General features: G+C 45.6%; 1 protein-coding gene and 1 long non-coding RNA gene across 2 annotated transcripts in view; one reads left to right on the plus strand and one right to left on the minus strand.

Annotated features, from left to right (window-relative positions):
• Positions 1 to 1,434: 1,434 nt before the first annotated feature.
• On the minus strand, positions 1,435 to 9,265 carry ADAMTS1 (ADAM metallopeptidase with thrombospondin type 1 motif 1). Its single transcript, XM_087756239.1, has 9 exons — positions 8,091 to 9,265; positions 7,376 to 7,722; positions 6,801 to 6,933; positions 6,200 to 6,367; positions 5,595 to 5,881; positions 5,135 to 5,321; positions 4,857 to 5,032; positions 3,802 to 3,977; positions 1,435 to 3,427 (listed from the first exon to the last, which is right to left on the minus strand). The coding sequence occupies exons 1-9, from the start codon at positions 8,653 to 8,655 to the stop codon at positions 2,686 to 2,688; spliced, it is 2,781 nt and encodes a 926-aa protein (XP_087612365.1). The 5' UTR covers positions 8,656 to 9,265; the 3' UTR covers positions 1,435 to 2,685.
• The window catches only part of LOC148055703 (uncharacterized), a 41,396-nt gene continuing 22,376 nt past the window's right edge, over positions 8,268 to 27,287 (plus strand). Inside the window, exons 1-2 of the long non-coding RNA XR_015704524.1 lie at positions 8,268 to 8,406; positions 18,493 to 18,571. This is a non-coding gene — a long non-coding RNA (uncharacterized LOC148055703). The remainder of the gene's footprint in view (positions 8,407 to 18,492; positions 18,572 to 27,287) is intronic.

Consider the following 27,287-nt stretch of genomic DNA (forward strand, 5'->3'; position numbering starts at 1 on the left):
TGGGAGAAGCTTTCCTCCGCAGGGCTTTCTTAGCCTTGCGTTGAATGTTTCTCCTAGGTTGATGAGAACAAATCTGGGCAATTACCATCACCCAGAAGTCGTGGGATCTCGTCACTTCTGTAGATATGGCAGGGTCTTGCAGTTTCAGGACTGTAGCTCTGTGGGCCCATAAACGGAGGGTGTTTCAGGCAACACCAACCGACAGCTACCTATTAGGACATGAAGTCTACAAGGAGAAAGAGCAACAGCAGAAAATGAAAATAAAAATGCTTTTTTTTTTCTCTTGGAAATGTATATATCCCTCATTTTAACCTGCTGTAGTAAAATACACAATTAAATAAAGTATTATTTGTTGTATTTATAAATACTTTTAAGTATTTCTAAAAACACGAAGTGATTGGCTCCCTCCTAAATAATGCTAGAAGTAAAATGTTCCCCAGTATTTTTGCATGTCAAAGACAAAGTAATGCTCAATGAAGTGTGACGTGATGAGAATTTTTCTATGTGCTTTAGAGGGGCCAGGATTTTATCCGTGGAATAAAGTGGGAACTATTTCTGCAAGACAGAGTCCAAACATTGGCAAAGGAAGTTTTAATAGATTTTTACATGACACGAAGCCAAAAGTATTCATAAATGACTGATGTCTCAAATTCCATGGCAAAAATCCTACCGAGTTCAACAGAAGATTTTCCCTCGACTGCAGTGGTCATGAGATCAGAAATGAGGGAGCAAAAATCAGTTTCTTGATGCTTAGTATGTATTTTAACGTTATAAAACGTGTTACCAACAGCGTTAGAACAGTTCATTCATACAGTACTTCTAATTAGAAAAGCATGATGAGGAGGCCCTCCAGAAATTTGTGAGGGAAACCTCTGACTGTTAGTTAACGGTTTTGAATTTTGACTGCTTCTTTCCCAGTAGGGTAAGGTTAAGCGGAGCAGGTAAAACTGCTACTTTTGTACATATTTTGTTGGTTATAAACACCACTGACAGCAATACTCCCTCTGTAAGCAGTTATTAAAACCAGTGGCATCAGTCTAGTTGCACTCCATTTTTTTAAAAAGATGAAACAACAGTGCTGAGCACCCTGTTAGTGGTTAAGTAATAAAATGCAAAATTACCCTTTTTACCGTGGTATACGACATTATGGGTAGAGTTTTCCAAACCCCTTCACTAACACAGTCAATTAGTAGCCTAAGCTACCAGTCATTTTGAAAAATGTGGTTTAGCTTTTTTTGTAACATTGCCTTAGATTCCAACCTCTTTCCACTCGATGGACTAGTTTTACTCCAGTGAAATAAAGACGCTCCATTTCCAAAATTTATAGGGTTCATTTATTACCTCTAGTAACATATTATACTGTATAAATACTCTATCCTTGTTATATGTCCTTTTAAAAAAGCGATAACTTAGAAGATCACATTAGACAAGAAGTATAAAAATAAATACGCTCATTATATGCATTTATTACAAATTATAACCCTTCCCAGAAGGGAAAGAAATATAAAATACTTATAAAGTATATAACATCTATAGTAATATATTTTACTATATACATATGGAAAGCCATATTCTCTTATTGTCTATGGACTGGCACAAACTTTAATTATGCGAATGTTGGTGTATTGCTGTGGATGGACCTGCTATCCTTCAGCTTTGTCTTCCCGCCTTATCAGTGATTTGAGCACTACAAACCCATCAGAGGCCACATACGAGGTTCCCATTCAGAGCGGGACTTCTTTATCTTTTTTTAAACACAAATGCAAATAATTTCCATTGGCTGGGGTAAGGTAAAAGATTTGAATGTGAAAGCATGACTCAAATGCTCACAAATGCCATCAGTCTGGTTGACAGGACGGTAGGACCAAGCTCGAATCAGAAAAGCCAGTGGAAGGTATGCAGAAGGCACAAAGAGCAACTACTCAGAGACGCTACCTGCTCCATGAAGATTTTCACTTTTTCTAGCCTCTGGATTACATATGTCACCGCAACGGCATCAGAGCGGATGAGAGAAATGGAGAGGTACATTGGGATGACATAAAGATACTTTAAAAAAAATGAATTTCTAGTTATTTGTGGAGTTGACTGACTGTTCTTGATATCTTACTCTTTACAGGTAGAGAATATGGCTTTATTTTTATATAAAACTATTCTCTGAAACAATAGCAGCCATGAATGACATAGTTAAAGCTCCTTTTCCAATCCTGTTTTTTGCCCTTCGTGAGGTAGGTAAGCCCTGACCAATTATTTTAAGCTATCTTTTCCACTCCCCTTTCCATCCCCTTCCTACACATGGGGACTTGATCAGTACCACAATATAAATCCAAAAGAAGGGAGAAATAACCGAACCCCAAAATGTTTCCTTAGGCATGTTTTGGCCACTGCTCATGTTTTGTTTAATTTGTAACAGACTTAAAAAAAGGCAATTATAATGCCCTCAGGCCTTATCTGCTGAAGACGAGTGAGTGACATGGGTCTGCCATCCAAGTTTTCAGTTGGCAGGGTATTTTTAGGATGCAATGCCAACTAAAGCTATTTGCACTGTCCCACCTCAACGGATCCTCACCATGAATTTTGTATGCAAAAACACATGCGCTGCCTCCAGCCCTCTTTTTTTCAGTGCATTGTTCTGAAGGAAAAAAAATAAAATAATTAAAAAAAATTAGCTTTCCCAACTTATACTATTTAACTGCAGTCCGTAACGTTGCAGAAGTCTATTAGGTGTTTCGGTTTCTTGGAAGGCTCACAGCTTTCTTGCGGCAGCACATTGCCGTCGTAAGAAATACACTTCAACAATCTCTTCTTGAAACCTTTCCCGCACGTCTTAGAGCAGGGCGACCAGTCCCCCAGCTGCCACTGCGGGCAGGGCACGTCGGCGCAGGGACGGACGTCGCTGGGCTTCAGCTCCCGGGCGCAGTCGGCGGCCAGCCGCCCCTGAGGGTCCCGGCACTCCACCGCCCGCCGCTGCCAGCCCGAGCCGCACGACTTGGAGCACTCGCCCCACTCCTCAATGACCCACTCAGAGGAGATGATCTCCCTGATGGCGTTGAAGGACTCCTTCTTTCTACTGAGCGCCTTCTCTGACCCAGGCTGCATGGGCTTCTTCACGAAATAGGTGAACTTGATCTTGGGCTGTGGCAAGTCTCCCACTGTGAGGACCTGAATGGTCAGAGGCTCCTTTAGAGGGCTGAAACTGCGGATCCTCTCCAGGGCGGCGGAGGAGCCGCTGTACCTCAGCACGCTGCCCTTGTAGGTGATGTCCTGCTCCAGCGTCGACAGGGTGTAATCGCCATTGAGGACGTAGGTGCCATCTGCGGCTTTGATGGCAAGGAAGCTGCCGTCATGTCTCGCGCCCCTGTGGTTTCGCTGCTTCACCTCGATGTTCGTCGCTCCGGCTGGAATGGTGACGACGTCGTGGTAGCCAGGTCTGCGCAAGAGAAAAGGGAAAGACTGAGTCCTCCGCTCTTCCCTGCAAAAGGGAAGAAGCTGCTTGGCACAAGACTGAATTTCATTTGAAGCCAAAGCGTTAAGCTCATGAGCTGCTGACCTAACTGAACTAATGGATTAAGGGATTTGCAAAGTCACATCCCATGTCATTCCTACGGCAGAGGCGTGCCCATGCCTTACAGCTTCCTTTCGCTGGGATCTCACTGTAAGTTATCTTCAGTCAAGATGGCTCTGACAGATCAAATCTCAGTTCCGACAATGAACTGGGGCAACACCTCACTGACTTGGAAACCCAAACCTTGCACCCACAAAATATTCACCAGAACAAAATAATAGCAGCAGTTATATACTCACTTTGCTCTAACGAGTGTGCCAGACACTTTCTTGCAAGTGGATCCATTGCCACCGCAGATACCGCATTTGTCAAACTTCTTATTGGATCCTATCATACGGTCGCAGCCAGCCTTTACACACTGTCCCTGGACGCAGACAGAGGTGGAATCGGGGCTACACGGGGTACCATCCACAACCTTTGCAGGAAAAGAAGCAGTAGGGCGTTTGATTAGAAGATGCACATTGCTTTGAAATTGGCATGATACAGACACATACAAAATATGGACAGGTGGAAGACCTGCAGCACCTGTATTGTCAAGGCTTTTGAAACCAAAAACCAAAGCAGCCCATATATAGTTGAAGGTACATGGTGCTACTTCATCTCACTTGCAAAAATGATGCCATGGTGACAGGAGGAAACAACCAAATTAATTTTCTATTAACATTCCCCCCAAACCCCTCCACCCACAAAACTGTTTTACTCATTTCATATGAAGAAGAATGTTGTTTTCTAATTTCACTAGAAGGCAGTCATGTCCTCAAAGTACAGCACCAAAATTGCTTTTAATGGTGTTCAGTGTATCTTTTATTTCTAGGAGTACTGCTCTACAAAAACCATCTGTGTCATCGCCCTGGTAGTTATTGGCTCTCAACATCTTATGACAGTGAGTTCAAGTAGCTATGCAAGACAAACATTTTTCCTTCTGTTTATTTTAAGCTGTCAGCATATTAGTAACCAGTATGAGAAAGCACCAATGTTTTGGCAAAGAACCCCCCCAGTTTTCCAAACATATCTCAATGTAATCAAATCGGTGGAAGGAGAGGAAAGGAAGCTAGGGTGGAGTGAGAAGAAGAGGCGGTACATGTGAAATAACTGGAAAGACTGTGCCAGAATATTTAAAGCATGCTTGCACTAATCAAGCTGTACGTGTAGGAAGAGGAGAAGGAAGAATCTAGCTTAAATACGAGAAAGATGTAATTTCAGATTTCTACGCTCCTTGACTCTTAACTTCACATAAAGAGTTAAATAAAAATCTTATTCATGATTAGATGGAAGAGGTATAGTTTTGAAATACCTTTGGCTGTAAAACAAAGAAATATCCCGTTCCTTTTGCTCGGCAGACCAGCTTGCATCTGTCTTTTGGAGAGACACCGGCAAACTTGGGTGTCCACTCCACTGCAGGTCCGCTTCCAAAGGGAGACTTGGAAAACTCATTGTGCTTTTCACATTGCTCCTCCCTAAAGGTTTTGCCTGCAGGCAGAGGAAAGACAGGTGGACATGAGATCATCTTCTGTACATGCTCCTTCTCTACAAGATAGTCTTCCTTCGCCTCAAAAATGGGGAAAAGATTACCATCGTTGTCCGGGCAGTCCTCGATGTTACACGATCTGTACTGCACCCGCTTCCCTTCACAGTATTTCCCCCCATTCCTCGGGACGGGGTTGTCGCACTCCCTGAAGGAGTACTGCACTCCACCGCCGCAGGTCCGGGAGCACTCTCCCCACGCCCCCCAGGACCCCCAGCTCCCATGCACCGGTGTCTGGAATGACAAGCAAAAGCAGAACAAAAATGTCAATACAGTAAAAGCAAAACCAAACCAAACCACAAAAACCACAACCATGCGCATTTTTACCTAAGCCACTTAAAAAAAAAAAAAAAAAAAAAAAAAAAAAAAGCTCTAAGTTTGTTTTACTAGCTATCTGCCTCCATTTATTCAAGCCCTTTTAACTGATTACTCCCACTGAAGCATTATCTGTGCTACTCTGCAACCCAGGATGTATTCTGACTTTTTTTTTTTTTTTTTAATACTTACATCATAATGCTTCTTCTCGGTTTTATTCACACACTTGCCATTCATGCACCACTTCCCTTCCCCGCAACTGGTGCCGTCTGCCCAAGGGAAGTGTTTGGTTTGGCACACGAGCAGTCCTCCAGAAGTGCCAGTACACCACAGCGTCGTACACGTACTGGCTGCATCGGGGCAGTGCTTGGACTCATCTCCAAATGTAAACTGGCACTGTCTGTTGGCGTCGTACAACGTGCCAGGCAAGTCAGAAGGAAGCTGGATTGGTTTGTGGGGCTTGTCCAACAAACACTCACCTGAAAAGGAAGGGAAAAGAAAAAAAAAAAAAAAAGCAGACGATGCTGTCAGTGAGTTTGGTTTCAAAAGGGAAAAATGTATTTCCATCTTTGGAACTGCATTTGCTTTGTAACAAGTCTTTAAGCCAATTTGTGCCACCATTTTTGTAAAACTAAGGGTCTTCTAAATTCATTTGCAGCATGTAAAAGGTTAACTCTATGCTGTAGCAGAAAGCACTCTGTTAAGAAAAAGAAGAAAGAAAGAAAGAAAAAAAAAAAGCAAAGCAGTAAAACACAAGAGCTTAAATGCCACATGAATGGAAAGCTTAATAATCTTACCATGACCATTATCCAAAAATGTTGTAATCATGTAGGCGCTACATGGAGACCAAGGCTGGCTGCGATCCAGATTGGAAAGCATAGATGCCATCATGTGGAAATCCCGGCTTATTCCATTAATACCAGCACACTGCTTTGCATCGTCATGAGGCATGTTAAACACGTGGCCTTAAAAAAAAAAAAAAAAGGAAAGTCCATGATTTTAGGAAGTCTGTCCTATGCATTACCAATGCTATTTTAAATATTACTCTATAGCTGCTCATAGCCTGGTCTTTAAATAATAACCCGAATCTGAATGCTGCCAAACTTTAAGCAGATGGCACCGTATCTTCGCTCCCCTCGCAGGCTTCTCACATGCTTTTTTCCTGCAACCAGTCAAACACACAGCTCTTGCAGGCAGTGCCGCGCAGACCTGATTTGCTTTCCGCAGTTCAGCCCTGCTAAATGGCAAAGCTTTGCCTCCTCCCGACTGCGCCGGGGAGCACAGGGTGTGCCGTGCCCCGCAGGGCGAGCCTGCGGTGCGGGCTGGCAGCTCTTTGCTTTATGGCATCGAGCTGGCTTCAATTAATCACGTGAAATCGCCTTTAAAAGTTTCAAGTACCTAGTTCATGGGCTGTTGTAAAGGCAGCCTGTAAACCATCGTCTTCTATGATAGAGCAGCTACGGTTTAGATCACAAACCGTTCCCACATCAGCCATCCCGAGAGTATCACATGTCTTGGCACCACAGAGGTCCTGTAAAAAAAGGCAGTTTCATTATTAATCAGATCAGAGACTTAACCTTGGCAAGAAACATCCAGCCCTGGCCGTTTGCCTTTACTTATGGAAAGAGCATAAATATTCAGCACTTCAATGGGTATGATGGCAAAAATCTGTCTTTGGAACATACACAAGGGTTACACGTAGAAATAAAATGCATAATTTCCATACTAAATCTGCTAAAAATATATGAGGCGGAAATACGTTGCACATACTGTGCGTTTCACCTGAGACGGAGCAAACAACAAAATAAATGACTGAAGAGAAAGCAGTTCATTTCAATTTTAGCCTACTTTGCTGAAGCCGTGATGACACGAGACTGCCTCTGAATGCTTTTTCAGAGGTCTCCAGGCAGAGGGGGCCTCCGGGGGCAGGGAGCAACGGGCATGGGGATGGACTTGACCTCCGTGTCCCTCACCTGCCTGGTGAAGAGGATTGCTGTGTCATAGTGTTCGGCGTGCCGGTCGCTGGGCGGGTTGTGCTGCTTCTGCCAGCTGCAGAAGTTTCTCAAAGTCAGGGCTGCGTTGGAAGAGATATCGGGTCCCTTCCGCTCCTCGTAAATGACCATGATTTTCACCACCACGAGGCTGATGGAGTTGCGGATGCTGGGGTGCTTGTACAGTTTGGCCGCCACGGAGAGCAGCGTCAGGAGATAGTGCTTCAGCCCGCTGCCGTGGAACTCAGCCATGGACTGGTCGGCTACCAGCATGGTCTCCACATAGCGGGGGCTGGACACGAACCTTTTCTTCCTTCTGCTGCTCGTTTCTGCATTAACAAAAGACAGGGACAGGGAAGGAAAGGGCAGGTTAGCGCAACAAGAGAAACACCACTGCAAGAGACCACCATAAGGAACCCAAACCCCACCGATACTCAAGATTTGCACCTAAGGGATGTACCCCACGGCGCCGCGCCCGGCTCCCGCCCCCAAACTTTGGCAGCCTCGGCTGAATAACCCCCCGAGCCGCCGCCGGGCGGAGCGGCGATCCCGGGACCCGCGCCCAGGTGGGAGCCCCTCGGGGCGGGGATGAGGGGGAAGGGCTGGCCGGGGTGCAGGTGGGCGCAGGGCGAGGCAGATTCCCCCCCCGCCCTCCCCTCCCCGGCCCACGGAGCGCGGCGCGGCGCCCCGACGGTACCTGCGTGCCCGGCGGGCTCCGGCTCCGGCCCCACCGCCGCCGCCGCCGCCTCCGCCCCCGCCCCCGTCTCGGCCACGGCGCAGCGGGCGGCGGGGGCGGCCCGGCGGGGCCCGCGGAGGCGGAGGAGGTGGGCGCCGCGCTGGTGCGCCGTGCCGGGGGCGGGCTGGATGAGGTACTGGCGGCCCCGCAGGGAGAAGGCGCCGCGCATCCCCGCGCAGAGGCTGAGGGCGGCGGCGGAGCTGGGGTCCCGGTTGACGGTGCCGGAGTAGAAGCAGCGGGAGAGGTCGTCCTCCGGCGGCGGCGGCGGCCCGCCCAGGTACTGCAGGGTGAAGTCCGGGGCCAGGAAGCTGCTGTCGGGCTCCAGCTCCAGCGTCAGCCGCTCCCCGAAGGCCTCCAGGCGGAAGCGCTCCCGGCCGCCGGCAGCGCCCAGGCGCCGCGGCACCACCAGCGCCTGCCGCTCGGCGGGGCGCTCGGCGCGGCACAGGCACAGGCACAGGCACAGCCCCAGCAGCGCCGCCGGCACCGCCACGGGCAGCGGCACCGGCAGGCGCCCCCCGGTCCTCATCGCGGCCGCCGAGCTCGGGGCGGGGGAGGCTTGCTGCTGCGGCCGCTGGCTTGACGGAGCCCTTTTTATGTCTTTATTTGCTCTTTTATATATACGTGTAGATATATTTTGGAATTTTTGCTGTCAGGCTTTGGGGGTCTCTTAGTTTCTTTCTGCGGGCGGAGGAACGGGGAGGGCCGGGCGGGCGCCGGGTCCCGCGGTCACTGCAGAGGCGGCGTCGGCTTCCCCATGGCCGGGGCGCGGCGGCGGCGGGGAGTGAGGCTCTGCGAGGGGAGCAGCCGTTCTCCCCGTCTGTCGCTCCGTCTGTCCGTCCTCTTTCTCTCGCCGCCGCTTCTCCTTCCCGCCGCCTCCTCGGCTCTCCCCAGCAGCGGCGGTCGGGGAGGAAGCTCCGGCGAGTCTCCGCTCGCCCCTCCGGCAGCCCCGGGACGGCCTCGCCTGCACTTCCACGGCCCCGCGGCGCGGGGGGAGGCGAGCGCCGAGAAGCCTCCCGTCCTTGCAGAGCGGAGCAGAAAACGGAGCGAACGCCGCCCCCGGCCCTCCGCGCCGGGCCGCCCGAGCCCCTCCGCTGGGCTCCAGGCGCCTCCGCCGTGCGGGGTGAGTGCGGCGGCCGGGGCGGCCGCTGCCGCCCTTTATGGGGTTTGCCCGGGCCGCCCCCACCCCGCCGCGGCCCGCCGCCCCCCGCCGCGCCGCCCCTCGGCCCAGCGCCGCTGAGCTCACCGCCTGCGTAACGCTGCTGCGGGCGGCCCCCGCCCCCCGGCCCCCCCACCCCCCGACGGGGCGGGACGGGGCGCGGCGCGGCGGGCAGAGCCCGGGGTCGGCCCCCGGCTGCCGGGCGGGGGGCGGGTTGCGCCCCGCCGCGCCGCGGCCCCTTCCCCCGCCCCCGCGGCTCCCCCTCCCCGGGGCCCGGCGACGGCGGGGGTCTCCGTCCCCCCCGGGCCCCGAGCGCAGCCGGGCTCGGCCCGGGGGCTGTGCGGGGCGGGAGCGGAGCGCCGCCGCCCCCGTCCACGCCTCACCCCGCGCTCAGCTCCGCTCCTCTCCGCTCCGCTGGAGCGCCTGGACGGGCTTCGGGCGGCCGCCGGCCCCCACCCCGCCGGCCGGGGCGCGGGTCTGCGCCCGGGGCTGACAGCGGCAGGTGGACGGCGCGGAGCTCCTGCGGGGGAGGGAGGGAGGGAGGGAGGGAGATCCCTGGTCGTGTTCGTGGTTTTTCTTTTCCTTTCCTTTCCTTTTTTTTTTTTTTTTTTTTTTTTTTAAGCAATTCTTGCCCTTTAACGGCCCTAATAGCTACAGTCAGCTGTGCACCTGTACTTCTGGGAAATGGTCCCTTTCAGATCACTTAAACAGAGACATTTGCGTAGGTGCAGCCAATATTTTCCTTTGAAGTCATGACCAACCATCGTAGTACGGCTAATCCACTTAATTCTTTATTTGCAACACGCGTGGGATGTGCACAGCCCCAGTAATACCGCTTCCTCCTTGTCGAGGCCTTTTTGCAGGATGAGGGCAAAGAACTAGTGAGCAAACGTGTGAAGGAAAACAGAAGCAGTGTACCTGTTGGTCACAACTCCGGGAATTCCAAATTAAAGAAGGATGCTTCAGTGTCAAGTTGACACTGCGTTTTACACAAGTGTAAACCTCAGAGGCTGAAAACAGAAGTAGCAAAATATATCATCCTTGAGACAGAGCAAACATTTCTAAAATTTTATTTATCTGCTGTTCTCTTAGGATGCAGTGCCCCAGTTATGCCACTAAATCTAAACCAAATTAGGTTTTCTTCCTAATTTAAACCATGTCAGATAAACTTAGAGCCATGCTTCTGTGTCAATTGCACAGTCTGACTGCCTGCTCAGTTCCGATAATACATGTAACTTCCCATGGTGTTCTGTAAATCATACAAGTTTAGTAACACACATTTTGGAACTTGTGCAAAAAGCCTATGAAAAGATGAACCCAATTTTCCAGTTACTTATTCCACAAAAGTGCTGTTGTCCCATGGAGTGATGAGCAAAATCAGAACTGGGCCTCAGATGAGGGATTTTCCTTGGTAGACAGCAGGAAATGCTGGACTTTTTGAGCAGAGCCTTGGCCTTGAGAGGCTGCGACTGCTGCCCGTTACTACGTCAGGAGCGGAAATATCCATTCGGTTACAACAGAGGCCTAGTTTTTTGCTCGAGTCGGAGAGGTGTGCCAATCTCTACCCTTATCTTTGAGATCTGGCAATGTGTACCCAACTCTAACGCTTTTTCTGGGATAGAAAACTCACAACAAAGTTACGGCTCATTCGTGCTGTTAATTTTGTGTTGCATATGACACGTAGCTAGCAGTTGCAGATGTTTTGCATGTTTAGGGAATTACAAGTTTAAAAGTCTAGAAGTATGGTATATAGACCATAGTCTTGAAAGGAAAGCGTTTTTATAATTTATTTTTGAACTTATGCTAGATACAAAATAGTTAAGCTAGCAAAGATATGAATTAAAAATACGAAAACCTCCTAGCCTGCCAGCGTAATCAGTGCAACGCGTAGATCAGCAGGGACCAGAGCCAGGCCACTTCGGTGCCCACCCAGCACATGTCCACCCAGAGGCCGGGTGCACCTTTCTGGTAATGTTTTGCTGTTACTTTTTGGTTTAGAAATCTCGGACTTGAAGAGGTCCTGACCACCTTAAAACAGCTTTTTTTGCTGTGACAAGTCTTCCTGGTTTTCCACCAGGTGGCACTCGCCTATAAAAAATTTTTCTCGAAGCGTGTTGCACGGTTTATCTCCCAGGTTTCAAACTGTGCTCTGGTGGAAGAGCACTGTTCTCAGTAGTTCCATGATTAAGACAAAAGTTTTCCTGGCCTTTATATAACATCCAAGAAAGTGTTTTAGTAAAGAACTCGGCAATTGCCCTGTTTTCCCCTTATGGCCAGCTGTGCTGCTGTGAACACTCAGGCTGGCACGTAAATACTTTGCACTACGTGAACACGAATCGAGTTGGGAAGGAACATCTACAAAAGGTTTGCTTCCTGAGAAATGTGCGACGTTGCCACACACCACGCGTGTGGTCCTGCAAGTGCCTAAATCTGTTTCTGTGAATAACCCCAGGGAGTTCAGCTGGATTATTCAAGACTAGAAGGCACGGGCACGCGTATTTGCAATCCGTATCGTATCTGCTCCGTATCAACTCCAATCGTATTCTGTGTAAATCAAGATTTAGAAAGATAAGCGTACTGAACTTTTGCAGAATTTCAGTTAGTGGGATTAAAAACTTAGAAAAGGCATAAAACTTGTCTTTTTAATAAATTTCTAGTGCTTCTTGGGGAAAAAAAACCTATCAAGGATAGAAAAAATTGTAATGCAAAGTAAGCCACCAGGTGGAGCTAATAGATCATCATATTTTAGTCTCCAGTGCAAGAACAAGTTTTTAGGCCGAAGTGTTACCAGTATCTGAGCAGTATTAAAAATGGTGAACTTTTAATTTTTTCGCCAGTGTTTGTATAAACCGCTGTTTCCAAAATTTTTTTAAAAATGCCCACCACCCTTTTCCAGCCTATTTCTTTAAATCCTGCAGAATGATAGCTTCCGTCATAAACCGTTATGATTTAGAATTAAAACAGCAGGTGGCACATTAGGCCCACTGAATAGGGGATTAAAGACCTGATGCTCAAAAAAATCCTCAGGCGAACACTTCCAATAACCTTGAGCCATTTTTTTTGGTCAGACATTCATCTGATGTTGCAGAACTCTTTTCTCATCGCTGCTTGTGGCTACTGAAAGGCTCACCCTCAATCAATGCTTCTATTCTAAGCACTCTCTTATTAGTTGCTGAGCAGCGTGAGTGGTTTGGCTTCATGCAGAGGATGGGAATCCCTTGTCATTCAGGGCAAGTGACTGTACCAAGCGATTATTTCTGGAGATGGTTCCTCTGTGATGTCTTTTGTGATGTGCATGATTAGCTTATTGGTTTTTTTCCATTTATTTACTGATTCTGATGTCATTAACAGTTGTTTTTTGTTAAGCAGGATAACACGGATAAGAGAGAAAACCTCTGCCTAAGTGTTTTGATAATCAGCAGTAGTGGGAAAAAGCAAAACAATGTCCATCATCACTTTAATGAGAAGGATACTTTTTTCTTTTTTTTGAGGAGGAGGATCATGTGATGTAACCTGGTTATCTGTTTCCCCATAATTTCTGCTTTTACATGAGCTAATTATCAAAGTTGCTGAAAAAAATGGATGCAAAAATTTTGGGAGCCCCCAAATTTTATTCCTAAATAGCCTACATAGGCCTGTATGCACTCAAAATGAAGCACTACTGATTCTTTCTTCTTTCCATTAGTAAACTTTTGTCAAAATTGGATTCAATGGGAACTTGGTCTGCCTCTGGCTGCGTGAGTCAAACATTTTGTTATTCAGCAAATATAATGCACTGGACTTTGGGGTTCAGGATTTAGGTTAGTTCAATTTATAGAGGTAAGGGCAGCCAGGAAGCTTGACTGAGTTTAAACTCAATAATATTTGTAGCAATAAGAATCCATTTATTTGGCGCTGGTCCTTATTTAGATCACAAAGAAATTTTCTGTAGATATTTTGCACTGACTGATGTATTACCACTCCTATGATTTTAGTACAATTACAGGCATTATAACTGATGGCAAAATTTCTCTCTTTAACAATTTTTTATTGGGCACAGGTAGGAGCATATGTAATCCAGCTCACCTTGCTGCCAAGCTGTCTTTCAGCTGAATTTTTCTTGTGGCTTCTTCATACAAGTTTTTACATCTGGTTTATCTGTTTGCTCCTGAAATAAGCACGGTGAAAAAAAGTATTGAGTTTTGTCCACGGTAAAATGTCTTCAACCATTATATCATTGGGCAGGAGTGGAGGGAAATGAAAAACAGGGAGGGCAAAAGTCAGTTACAGAGCGTAGGGGACTGCAGCCATGGGTCTTGTCATTCCCTTACTGTTTATTGGGCAGCAGTAAAATCCCCCTAGTCACCTGTGGCCCTCAGTGTCCTCCTCGTGTTATAGCCACAAGTCATAGTCTTCTCCTGACAGTAATAGTAGGATAGATCCGGTGATGAAGATGGTGGTGTGGGTCGTGCTGGGACCGACGCGGAGTGCCTTTCCTTCTGTAGCTGCCTGCGCCCAAAGGAGGATGGCAGTGCATTGCCTATGGTCTGCACTGGCTGATGCACCTGAGCTGAGTCCGCTCTGTGGGGAAGGCCAGGCTTCGATCTTGACCAGGAGTTGGCCACGTTCATAACCACGTGTATAACTGTCTACTGTAGTGTCTCTATCTGATCCAAGCCATCAAAGGCTCTTAGTACCTCCTGGCTGTTTGTTGATTGATGTGCTTGTTAGAACCTGTGAGTTAATGCATTTTAAGTGATATGTTCTAAGAGCAGTGGAGGCAAAGCTGTGCATATATTTAATGCTCTGGTTTGCATAAGAACATGAATTCAGACATGACTGTATCCCACATAAATCCACAGGCAAGTGGTTTAAAAGACTGTTGACGTCTGACACGTGTATCTCACTTTCTGGTGGCAGAAGTATTCCTACTGAAGAATTTGTGTCACCGTCTAAATTGCTTGTGAACAGCTGACCTAAATCCACATTTTCATGGTCAAAACAACTGCTAGTGTCAAATATACAAAAAATCTCCCTGGAAAGAAGGGATCCAATAAAAGGAATAAGGTAAAACAAAACGTTGCATTATAGTACGTCTGCAAAAGTGTTTCAGAAGTTAAATATAACTGTAACATTGGCTGCAAAGTCCCTCGCCAACTGGCAAGGCACACATTCGTGCATACCCTGAGCTCCATGACATTTTGATATTTTTATCACACTGCGATTTCAACAGATACCACACTTTCTCCGTGTACTTTGGACAGAGGATTTCACAAGTACTGCAAGAAGTGTTACCAGTTTCTGTGAAAGTCCTCATAATGAAAACTCATCACTGTACCTATTAATAATTTTTTACCTTCAAGACGTCTGTGTGATGTAGGAGACAATTACCATCACTTAGCAGATGTGGGCATTGCCCACGCTGATTCCAGGGAAGCTTCCATCTTGCTAGACAGTGCTCTGCTTATTGCTGTCCTGGTCTACTCAGACATGTACTGGTCATTCTTTGTGAGCAGAGCCTATATAATGCTGATACTCTCTATAAAAAGTATCAAGAGATTTGAACATAAGCAACAAATATTTTCTGTAGCATTACATTTCAAGCTGGGCAGTTCCCTCACCCTAGTTCTAGCACAGCCATGCAAACAATTGTGTCAGCTTAGCAAAGGTTGTGATACATCGCAGCAAGTGGTGGAAATGGGCGGCTCAGCCTGGCAGGCAGGGGAGGGCAGGGAACCCCCTGAGCCGGTCTTGCTGTCCTACCATTGCTGGGTCTATGGGTCTCATTGCAACGCTGCTTCCAGACCTAAACTGCCACGTACACATCGTATTGTACTGAATTTAACGCGCATGAGGACGTACTAATATGAGGATCTGTTTTACTAACCTTCCTTTTCTGCTTCACATTCTTCAACTATCATTTTAATAGCCTCATTTACATGCTTTACCTTATCCATATTTTTGTTTCATCCCCTCTTACCTGACCCTTCCTCCCTGTTATGCTGCATAATCAAGAGTTGGCAGTAATTTTATTTAACAAAGGGCAAAAAACATTAAAGAAAGTGATTAACCACTCTCCACTCCCCAAACAATTTATATACATGTTTAGACTCATCTAATCCATGCTTTGCTAAAAGCTGGATTAGATGGGGTTTCCTCTTGATTTGCAGGGATGGGGCTGGCCCCCTGGAACTGCAGTTCTTGGGGCTCCTCTGGGTCTCGGTTTGTTTACTTGTTCTGAGAGGATTCCTCTTTTCCTCCCTCTCCCTTTCCAAAAAGCCTCACCTTTCCTATGTGTGTCTGAAGATGGCCGCTGCTGGATAAATGGCCTTTGTTGTAGCATTCATGTGAAAACTTTCTTTTTGCCTGGCACAGCTTTTGTCCCTCTTGAATAACGATAACATCTAGGCAAGAAAGTTAGACCCTTTCTAACTGTGGTTATAAATTCGTGTATGGGGGGTCAGTGTATTGTCTGCTCTCTGTTATAGTCCGATACACTGTTTGAGGTTACCCAAAAACACAGTTTAAAGTACAGGCTTGTATTCATTATCAGGTTCTCCATCACCTATGACAGAGATATTACACTAATTGCAGTAATCAAGGTAGTGTTCAAAACATTTGTTTGCAATTTTTCCCCTTTTCTTTTTCTTTAGACATGGGTCTTGCCTTTCTATATCTTGTGAAATGTTTCTCTGCACTTACTGTAATGAAGGGGAATTCCCCAGACACCAGTCCCAGGGGTATTTGGTATCCTTTATAAAAGTTAGATGTCTTGCACTTCAACATCCAACTATCTTAGATCACTGTCACCTTTGTTGATACTAAATAATGCCCAACCTGTGCCACATTGGTGTCTGACACATAGTTAAAGCCCTGCTCAGTACAGCTAAGGGTAGATTTTGCTATACAAGCAGGCCAGAAGCCCTCCGCCACCTTCTAGAAAGAGTGAAAAAGAAGAATTTCAGTTGTTTCAAATATGTGAGCCACATCTGTGGTCCTCAGTATGCTGAGGACATGGTCCTTAAATTTACCGGGGCACTGACATTGCTTCCTTTGCCTTTTGATAAAACCACAATGTCTTCCTGTTTCTGTGGTCTGACGTCTGGATCGCTAAGTCCAGAATATCTGTAGTCTGTGGGACCAGAAGGTGCTACTCTTTCTGCCAGCACTGGCACACAGGTGGACGTTATGAGCAGTCTTAATCTTTTTTACATGTATTTTAGTACCAGCTCTTACATACTAGGTCATGGTTGGTGTTTTCCATCTTAAAGCCTGATTTGATTTTAAATAAGAGCCTATATTGGCTGAGTAGCCACTGAGTTCCATGAGACTTGGATCAGAAATGGAAAACGGCATTTGTAGTCTCTTCAACTTACTGTTGGCGTTCTTTCTCTGAAGTCTGAGGCTTCAAACCAACATGCAACAGTAGCCATTTGAGAAGTAAATGGGGAAACGTCTTTATTACTCAAAAAGCAGAGTGAAACTTTGGGGAAAAATGGTACGGAATCGAGCAACAGTTACGCATTTCTGCATCCAGCAGTTGAATAATAAGCCTCAACAGCTCTGAGCTTTCCTCTCCTAAAGAGAGGGGTTTTGATATGTCAGTACAACATTTTTAAGGCCAAAAGAGTTGCTAGTCCCATCATTTTCACTAATCTCAGCACTACCTGCAAGCAATTGTAATGGAGATCGTCTTGCTGCCAAGCTGGACCTGTATCACAAAGGGAGAAAGTGCTAGCCAGCCAAGCGTGAAATACTCTTGCCATCGTCTCTTTTATTCAGAACTGATGGAAATAACATGTAAGTGAGTAAAAATCTCAGCAATATGTACCTCAAGAGAGAGAACCTTAAAAGGCAGCTTCACTTAACAGCAAATTTGGGGATTTGCATCAGGATCTCTATTTAGGTGCTGTAATCCGGGCATTCATCAATTTATCCCATGACCTAAGCAAGTATTTCAGAAATGCTGCAAGAGATTATAATGCAAAGTCATGGTTTTAAGTACAGTTCTGTGTGTCTGTCTTTAATATTTGCTGTATACCAAAACAGGGTAAGATATCTCTGTAGCTTTTGGGAGACCTAGCTGTGCTACAGGCTCCTTTTGAGATGAGGAGCAAATCACCTAAGCTTAAATCCAACAAAAGCCATAAATACGTAAAAAGCAGTTACTGAATCCAGTAGCTGGGTCAGCTCTAATTTTCAAAAGCTTGTTGGTTTTCAGGAGCCCTCATTAATTACCTCCTTCTAAGCATTATATTTTTGACTTCCTCATTGTGCTTATATGGCTCTGAAATGAGCAACTCACAGCCATTAAGAAGTATCTCCTCAAAAGCCCCTAGCAAGCGTTATCTTTACTTAACAGGTAGAAAGCTGAGGTACAAGGATATTCAGCAATTTGTTAGCAATAAGACAAAATACCTTTGTTATATCAATGCAGTTCACAGACACTTGCAGAGCCTCTAGCTCTGACATATAGCTTGTTTCAGCTATTTCAGGACAGGGCACATGATGTTGCTAAACTGTTCTCGCTTTTTGACAGTTTTATCCACATTTTGACCAGGACATGGGATGGCTACCTCTTATGTTTTTCTGCTTTCAATCCCCCTTGTTTTCTAATGTTAGTCTGGAACTTCAGATTGCTTCTTTGTACTTCTTTAATGTTAGGGAAAAGGTAAATGAGAAATCCTTGTTTGCTCTCAGGTTCAACGGCACAAGTCACTAAGACTTGTTTAGGTGTCTTGGGATAGAACAGACACCTAGAAGGTCTCCCTCAGTTCTGACTGTATCTGTATGTCAACGCTGACACGGTGTTTTAATCACAAGGTCAGCTGAGCTGGCTACAAGACTTCATCACAGATTTTGCCTAAGATATTGGGATGCTTAGTATCTCCCATTTTAGCGATGAAATGAGTAAAATAAAAGGTTGTAACACTAATCTTAGGCAAAGAACCATAGGGTATTGTGGTGGGTTGACCTTGGCTGGCTGCCAGCTGCCTATCCAGCTGCTCCCTCATTCCTCCTCCTCAGCAGGACAGGGGAAAGAAAATAAGGTAGAAAAGTTCGTGGATCGAGATAAAAGCAGGGAGATCACTTACCAGTCACTGTCATGAACAAACCAGGCTTGACTTAGGAAAAATTAATTTAATTTATTAACAATTAAAATAGAGTAGGATGGTGGGAAACAAAGACAAAACCTAACCCCCTCTTCCCTCTACTTTTTTTTCTTAGGCTTAACATCACTTTTTAATTACTGACTCCTCTGCCTCCCTCGCAAGTGGTGCAGGAGGACGGGGAATGGAGGGTTGCGGTAAGTCCATGACAGTTCCTCTTTGCTGCTCCTTCCTCCTCAGATATTGTCCCTGCTCTAGCATGGGACGTCTCCACGAGCTGCAGTCCTTCAGAGCAGACCTGCTTCACTGTGGGTCCTTCCCACAGGCTGCGGGGGATCCCTGCTCCGGCACCTCAAGCACCTCCTCCCCTCCTCCTCCTCTCCCCTCGGGGCTCGCAGGGCTGTTTCTCACACTTTCCCCCTCACTGCCGGGCAGCGTTTTGCCCTTCCTTACCCAGGCTTTCCCCAAGGCACCGCCATGGTGGCTGCGGGGCTCAGCCGTGCCCTGCGGTGGGGCCGTTGGAGCCGGCTGGAACCGGCTGTGTCCGGCATGGGGCAGCCCTGGCCTCTCCTCACAGAGGCCGCCCTGCAGCCCCCTGCCAGCGCCTGGGCACCTGCACCTGGTACAGGTACTCTGATTAAAAACGCTGCAGAAAGGCGATGCAGAACGATATCCTGTAGTTTTCGCTTTCTAACTCATTGTCTTTTTGCCTGACTTCACTGTCGCTGTCACCTGCTGCCCTTCCCCTTTGCCTTTTCCCTCTGCCTTTCCCCTTCTGGCCCGGGGTGCCAGGGAGGGGGCAGCAGAAGCGGGGAGAACGACCGCTGCAGTGGTGTCATGTTTGCCGCTGTCACAGAAACTCGTATTTTCTCGTCTGCCTGCTCAGAGAGGAAGATTTTCCCAAGCCATGCAAAAATCTAATACCAGGCTCTCTGTTCAGGAGCTAAATACTTGACGAAATCGATCAAACCATTTTTACTAGGCCTGGATTGCTGATAGCCCGTTTTTGGCTGTCCTGTGCTGACGCTTCCTCTGCTCCTCTCTGAGGAGGGCAGGTGAGGTGAGGAGGCCTCTTGCCGCCCTCGGCTTCCCGCCGTGCACCCGCACCCGCTGCCTTCCGCCATCAAGGGGCTGGATCGGACCGGCGGCTCTCAGCAGCAAGAGCGTGAGCGCAGGGGCGGTGTGGGCCTCTCTTTGCTGCTCCCTCCTGTTTTCGGAAGATTTTAAATGGCTGTCATAGTTCACTGCAGAGTTTCACTTGCTATCTCCCCAGCTGATCTGGAGCAGCTCATATGAGCTATTTCTCTGGCACATAACCTCGCTTGTGCAACTCCACATTAAGACTATTAATACACTTTGCTCATGTGAGCAACCCTCATTGCAGCAATGTAACATGTAGCTCAATCACATGATATTAACAAAGAGAACTGGAGCAGACACGTAGGCCCCAATCCTGGAAATATTTATAGTTAGGCTTGACTTCTAGCATCTTGCTAACCCCTTGAGTGTTTGCAGGATTGAAAACTTAATAAAATGTTGGCTGAAATATTCTGTTTACAAATGGTATCAAGAGGTAGCATGTGCAATGGCTTATACAAGAAATTAAGTTTTTAAAACAAAACACCGTTCCTTCCATCCATCCTCTGTGTCAGTTTATACCATAGACCCTATAAGAGAGCATAACAAGAAATAAACAGACACTAGTAAATCAATACCTGGATTTGTATTTTCACTCCTGTTACCGGTAGGTCTTGTGGAACAACATCACCGCTGCTTAAGACCAAACACCAAAAAGCCAGTCAACAAAACTTTCTTTTTAAGTTCCATTTAGCATCGCTAAATTTCTCCTCTTGGCTTTAGTACGCAAACCCTTATGCAAAGCCTTCGCTGTTGTGGTGTAGATGAGGTTTTTGATTTCCAGTGGGTATAAAGCTAAGTATGTGAACACGTTTGCAAGAGATGCTTGGGACCCCTGTTGATGTGCTGCCTTCACTGTGCCACCAACTCTTTTTTACATAGCGTGGCACAAGATATATTATTGTCTTGTGTGATAAAGAACTAAAATCTGGGAGCATGGGATGCTCATCAAACCTTTTCATTCAGTTTTATTTCCATGAGCATCACGGGGAAGTCACAGCATGTTTGACTGACAGGTTCAGATTGCAAAATGCGTGCTTTAAACTTAAAAGCTATACTTAAAGCAAAAGTAGAGGTTTGGGTGTATGATTAAGGTTGATCAAGGAAAAAAATCACAAGTTTTGAAATGTCTTGAGTCTTCTAGGAATATGTGGGCCTAAGAAGAGAGGGGAGGGGCAAAGTAGGCATGGGGAAAGCTTTTTCTGATATTATTATGTCTACCAATTAATCTCAGTATTTTGACTCATTCTCTTGTTGTTTTCCACCTTCTGTTTATTTAGAGGATATTAAGCTTTAGTTCAAAATATATTTAAATATGTGATTAAAATATTGTGGACAGAAAAATGCATGGTAGTTTCACATGGAATAGGTTTTTTTAGCAGAATAATTGATTTTATTGCCTGCACAAACTCAGCCGTCATTTCTGATCATAAGCCGGGCCTAACCAGAAGGCAGGCGTCATATACCCTTCCCGGCTGGCAATGCCCTCTCCTGTTGTGAAAGAGGCCTGAGTCTGATGCCTAGTTTGGCCTCTGGCTCCCTGGGATCCGCAGGGAGGACAGCTGAGGCAACCCCAAATTGGGTTGCAGTCGCCTCTGCCTGCCTCAGCTGCCTGCTGAAGCCTGGGCAGAGGGACGCTTGCGTGCCCCTTGTGAAATGCAAGTGGGTGAAGAGGCGGGCGCGAGAGTGTCCTGCAGCTGCTTGCGGCCGATCCAGGCTGTTTCAGGCTCGGAAGAGCTGCTGGCCGAAGTCATGTGGCCGCCAATGGGCTGCTCTTCAGTGGTGCATTGGTGAGAGCAGGGTGGTGCTGGGCTGGTCCAGGGGCAGCCCGGGATAATCCTGTAAGAGTTAATGAGGGACATGGACTGGAGGAGACTTTCTGGGCTTCTGAGGCTGACACCCCAAGGGGAAGCATGGTCTGGTTACATATTATGTGGCTTCAAAGGCATAAACGAAAGCAGCTAGGGAAACCCCTTCCCTGAGACCTCCAAGGTCCCATAGGCGGGCTCCCTCTGAGCCTGGACTTGTTCTTACACTTACAAAGTAGAACAGCACTATTCCTAATCAGCTGGGAAGAAGAAAATCGGTGTTATTCTGTGCTGCTTCTCTCACCAACATTTTCTTTCTTGATTATTTAAAAATCTCACAGGTTGTTGCTCAATAAAATTTATGAACTGAAAGTAGTATAAAAATCCTAGCTACAGGGCAAATATGCACAGCTGTCACATGTAACACACCTTTTAAAACCAAAGCTTCATCAGGTATTTTAGCAAACAGAGAGGTAAAAAAATTCCACTTTATAAAACCATACATGTATATAATTCTAGTGATGCCAACTGAGCTGTCATTGCTTTATATGGTAAACACATGAGCTAAAATAGGTTGTGTAAAGAAATTGCTAGTAAGACAAGAAAGTGCAACCAAATTTAACTGGGAGGGCCCTGCCAGCTTTATTAATGTGGATTTCAAAACTCTCCAAGAAAAATGTTCTCTTTTTACCTTTTCAAAAGAATTCAAACTCAAACATAGTATCGGAAACAAGCTGAAAAACTATAAACACTCAAGCTATGACATAAGACACTAAAAGCTCAGAAACTGTAAGAAGTGACAGCATTAACTCGTGCTGTTTGCTTCAGGGAGGGCAGAAAAGCAAAAGTCAATTAAGGTGAGGACATCCGCTGCTAAAACTGCCAGAATTTGTTGCTTTATGTTAATCTCTGTGGCCCAAATCCCACAGTATTTTTCACATATCGGTGGACAGCTGCACTTGAACAGAGGCCCATTGACTTCATGTCATTTGAGCATCTCCTTTGCGTTCGAGGGCTTTGATCTATGTGGCTGGAAGTCTCTTCTTAGCTTCCATCTACAGCAGTGTCCCGGCACACACCCGCCGCTTTCTTAGCACAGTGCAATTCTTCTTTACTGCAACTCCGCAAAGAGCTATGGAAATACGCTGTGTGTTTAACTCCCATTAGATCATTTGATTGTACAGTTATAATGTGAGAAGTACCAAAAGCTCTAGCTGTGAGCAATATAAATGGTGGTTGTCCATGAGCCAGACATTTAGTTATTAGTGCCAATGAAAAGAGACCAGGTTATTGATGTTGGAGACCACTGCATCCATAGCCTGTGTGGCCTCTCACGGGTGCAGTTTCACGATAAGGCCTGCTGTAGGTGCATATGTGTAGACCTGCTTTCCAGCAGGAGGGATGGAGACAAAGGTCACAATGGCTATAAAATTGAACTTGATAAATTTCTGAACTAAATTACATGTATCTATCTCCTACCACAGCAGAGGAAGGGATACACCAATGAAGGGAGTACCTTCCAGACTCATGTCCCTAAAATGCTACAAACCGTACACGCATAAACTCCCTGCTTGGGCTTATTTCAACATCCAAACAAGCTTGTGAGCAGTGTTTGATTGTCCAAGAACAGGGGAATGCAAACCTTCTGACACCTCCAAAAAGCCTCCAACAAGCACTTGGACTAGGAAGTGGTGCCTGGGGAACATTTCCACACAGAGATAAGTTTAATTGCAGACATCAGCATTTTATTGGGGAGGCTGCCTTGTCCAAAATTTTGCAGTGTGTGCATATGTCATTTCAAGCCTAACAACTAGCAAAAAAGGATCAGCTGGTGCTCTAGACTTCAAGGCCAAATGCTGTAAATATCTACAATAAATGCTGTTCCACACATGAGTAATTCCTTTGGCTCTGCCTGTGCTGTTTCTGGGACCATGAGTCAGGGAGCACAGTACAAACCTTGACCTGCTTGCTCTTTCTGGGCCTGCATTGCTGGCAAGGGGATAGCCGAAGCCCAGCTACCTCCAGGTCCTGTACTCTCCCTATTGCACGTGAAATTAGGCTTTGGTATGGGAAGTAGCTCATTTGTCCCGGGGAAGAATGGGATAAGGGATAGAAAGGCTTCTCACCTCATTAAGGAAAAAGGAAACCCAGCTGAAAGCATTACCTGCTTCACTACACTGCATTTATTCTTGCCTAAGATGAAACCAGTTGACCACCAACCTTTTCAAAGGGACATGGTCATCTAATCCTATTTTAGACCATCTGTGGAAAAGGCAGGGTTTTATGGCTAGATTTGGTTATTAATCACCAGGTACCATGGGCGTAACATTTCATGTACGCTTTTAATTCTGTGGCATCAGTGTAGGTGTGAAGTTGGATTTTTGGATGCTTGTTTTTTTATTTATTTTTCACATATGATCTGTTTTTAGACCTAGCAGGGAATATGGAATAAAGACAGAATATAAACAATTAATTTAATGAGTTCACTGTTGGTCTTCTGTTAGGAGTCAGAAGAAAGAAATTTGGTGATGCAGGGTGTGACTGGGATACATAGATAATTATCTTATAAAATAGCATGAATGTTGGACAAAGTTGGAAAAAACCCAGTGTTTCTAAATAGGAAAATATTTTGCTGCTGGGGATTTGGGGATTTGTGTGCTAAGAAAGGGCTGGGGGATTTCTGTATGCAGCATGGAAACACTCCCAGCAATTCATCCTCACATTGAGTTTCTTTGTCATCTGACTACTGCCACTCAGCCATGTATGGTCTTCACGTAACTGTGGCTGTGGGGAGGGCTGGAAGCATTTTGATGCTGGAAGAAGACTGAAATCTCATAATTAAAGGCACGTACCTTTTTAAACAATTTCCCCTGAAAAATTAAAAAAAAATAATGCAGAAGACAGGAGCTGTTACATCGGTGTCTGCTGCCTATCAAGGTAATTTGCAGTTATCATGAACCGAACAGTGCAAGCAGAGGGTGAAATCTGATTGATTTTACGAGGGTGCATATATACTCCTGTACCATAGGAGTGCCCTAAAGGAGCTTGTAGAAATTGCAGTATCTGTCCTGTTTCAAAGAGCTGCTACGGGCAAGGCTCCTCTGACCCATTTTCCCTTCAGTTCTCAAAGTTGGTACGAGATTGACACAGGCACTTCCCATCCCCAGCAGCTCCACAACAGACTCGCACCAAGCAAGAGAGGACTAAGAGTGTATTTTCTCACCCAGCTGTTGAGCATCAGTCTGCCTCTATGGTGTAACTACACCTGCCGTCACCGGTTGTACCTCCTCACCTTCGCTTCACCGATTCTGCCAGGTTGGTCCCACGGTGCCAAATAGCGGCCACGCTCCTGCACCCTGACTAGCACAGCCTGAAACCAGTGCAGCCCCCTTTATCTCTGCCCATTTCTTCTTTAGAGACCTCATTCACATTAGAAAGCAAAATCTTACGGAGAGCTGTAATCTAGGATAAAACCCCCAAACTCTCTAGAAACAAGTTTAGGGAACTAGTAACACATGGGTTCCTAGCCACGTGAATGATGGCAAATGTGAAATTGATTTGATTAAGCTGTTCTGTAGTATTAGGACCACCCAAAAGATGGCACTAAACAACCTTTAGTCACATATATACACCCCCCCCAATTGCTAATAATATTCAAAGAAATAGTTCACTAGCTTAATTCTGTAATTTTGTGTGCAAAAGTAGAAGTCATTTTAGATAATTCTATGTTAGACCAAGAGGAAAATTGAGGACAAACACTTTTATATAAGCAGATAAACTTTGTACTGTAAATATTACTTTTCTAGACCCACATGAAAGCATTCATATTTTTGTAAACATAACAATGTGACATTTGGTGAGCAGTGCAAATGTGTTAAAATTACTCAGGAGTTAGGCACTGCACTTAAAATATTTGTTTCTTTAGGAGCTACTGATGCCATTGCTGTATATTGACCTTCGTAAATCTGTGGTTATTGGGCCAAAAGTGCTTTTATTTATGTGGGCGCAATGTGGAGTCATTCCACCAGTGCCCACAGAGCTACATGGAATGGGAAGTGTTAGCAAGGGGAAGCTCTGGCCTATTGTCACTACCTTTTTTAATAGGTAGGGCTGATTACTTTGATTTTTAAATTAGTTTAGTGGTCTGCGATGGGAAGAACAGGCACGTTTCTACTAGTCACCTTCCATTTTATGATGGAATAGTTGAAGGAGGAAAAAATCCCTTTCATATTTATAACCTCTGAAAACTCAGGCATGGGATCTAATTTATAATAAACCCTAAAGATGAGAGTGTTCACAAATAGTGCTGGAGAAGGAATCCTCACATCCTGTAGGAGTCAGTTTTTACTGTTACTTCAGTTTCATGATTTTAATCAAATACCACTGTATTATTAATAATAAACGATACAAATGAAAAAGAACACCACCGTTGCTTATAAGAGAAATAATTTGCATACCAAAAGGAGATGAGAGATCTGATGCCTTCCACAAATGTTTGATTCCCCTGTATTATGAGGCTTCTCTTTTGAATGTGGTTGCCTGTTAACCTACAGCTAAAGTAGAAGGATAAAAAGAAACTTCTGAGGAACTGGGAGAGATGTAGTGGGAATCGAGCAGTGTCAAGTCTGCCTGGATACAAAAACTTCTTTCACCACTTTCTCCAAAGCTTGTCCTCTTGATAAGTCCAATATTTTGCTCACTTCTGCCTTTCTTACTGCCACAGCCAGCATGGATGCATACGGAGCGTTGAGCTCTCCATAGCCCTATGCACTCATGAAATTAAAGGCATTTAAATCAACTGTATCAGCTCAGAAAAGGGAGTCAAGGTTTTACATTTGGAGAAATTTTTTTTTCTTTTTTTGACAGCCTGGGTAAGGCATTTGGCTCATATAATAATTTGGTTATAATATGGTTATATTATAAGCACTATTTGGTTATAATCGAAAAAAGAAACTTGGATGTCAGGGTTTTATTCAGGGAATGAGCTGGAGCATATTCAAGAGAATTTAGTGGCACCTGCGGAAAAACTGTGCACAGACATGGAAGCACCAGCTGGCTTGATTACATTTATTCGCCATGGGGTAAATAAGCCAAAAAAGAAGAGATAGTGGAAGTATACACACAATGAATGGGCGAGGAGCTGGGTTCTCTTTGTGCTTGTAGCACAGCAACGAGATCTATGCACTGAGAGATTCTGCACAATGCACAGCATTCAAAGCCACCATATATTTCACAGTTACATTTTGGATCTCACTGTCACAGCTTGTGGAAGCTAAAGGCTTACTAATATTAGATGTGTAATAGGGATACTGGGTTGTAATAACCAGGATTGATATATAATTCATTAATCGACTTTAAAAGCTCTGTAGTAACGCACAGTTTTAATATTGCATAACAAGGCTAAGAGAACCAAATACTTTTGCATCTCTCCAAGGCCTTCATAATTTGATTTTAAACAACTTCATATTAGTAAAAAAATCTGCAAATAAGTCTTAGCATAAAAATTAGATCACTCCACAGGAATATATTTTTTTGAGGGGGGGAGCAAAGCATTTTTCTGACAATCATTGCAAAATATACAACCTTCACATTCTGAGGGGTTTTGAATTCATTGCAGATATTTTCTATACCAAAGAGGATGTACAGTTTCTTACACGAGTTTAAAGATAACTTTGCAATGAAGTAAGAGCTGGAGGACGTAAGGGGGAGGGATGATAGGGAGGGCGAGAGTCTGAACTGGAACATTACTAATTCTCACAATGGTAGCTCAGTGAAAAAAAATGCTGCAGAACAAACCTGCCTTCATCCAGTCAATTTTTGGAAAGAATTATAGCCATTTGGAACTGCGTTTTTACTTGAAAACTCTTTGGAAACAGGATACTGCTCCCAAGCACTTTCAGCCCTTTTGAGACCTGGGATGAGATTCATCTCGCTCAGCTTCAGACATCTGCACTGTGGCTGTCTACCT

The sequence above is a fragment of the Nipponia nippon genome, unplaced genomic scaffold, assembly GCF_047370975.1.
Source record: "Nipponia nippon isolate SJK-2023a ecotype South Korea unplaced genomic scaffold, ASM4737097v1 scaffold_2, whole genome shotgun sequence".
Classification (NCBI taxonomy): domain Eukaryota; kingdom Metazoa; phylum Chordata; class Aves; order Pelecaniformes; family Threskiornithidae; genus Nipponia; species Nipponia nippon.

Bases quoted from the DNA above. Each gene is read 5' to 3' on its own strand.
- ADAMTS1 (XM_087756239.1), bottom strand. From the start codon at position 8,655: ATGAGGACCGGGGGGCGCCTGCCGGTGCCGCTGCCCGTGGCGGTGCCG. The intron at 6,934-7,375 runs GTGAGGGACACG...CTTTTTTTACAG, and splicing joins CAATCCTCTTCACCAGGCAG to GACCTCTGTGGTGCCAAGAC. The intron at 3,978-4,856 runs GTATTTCAAAAC...TTTCCTGCAAAG, and splicing joins TCTTTGTTTTACAGCCAAAG to GTTGTGGATGGTACCCCGTG.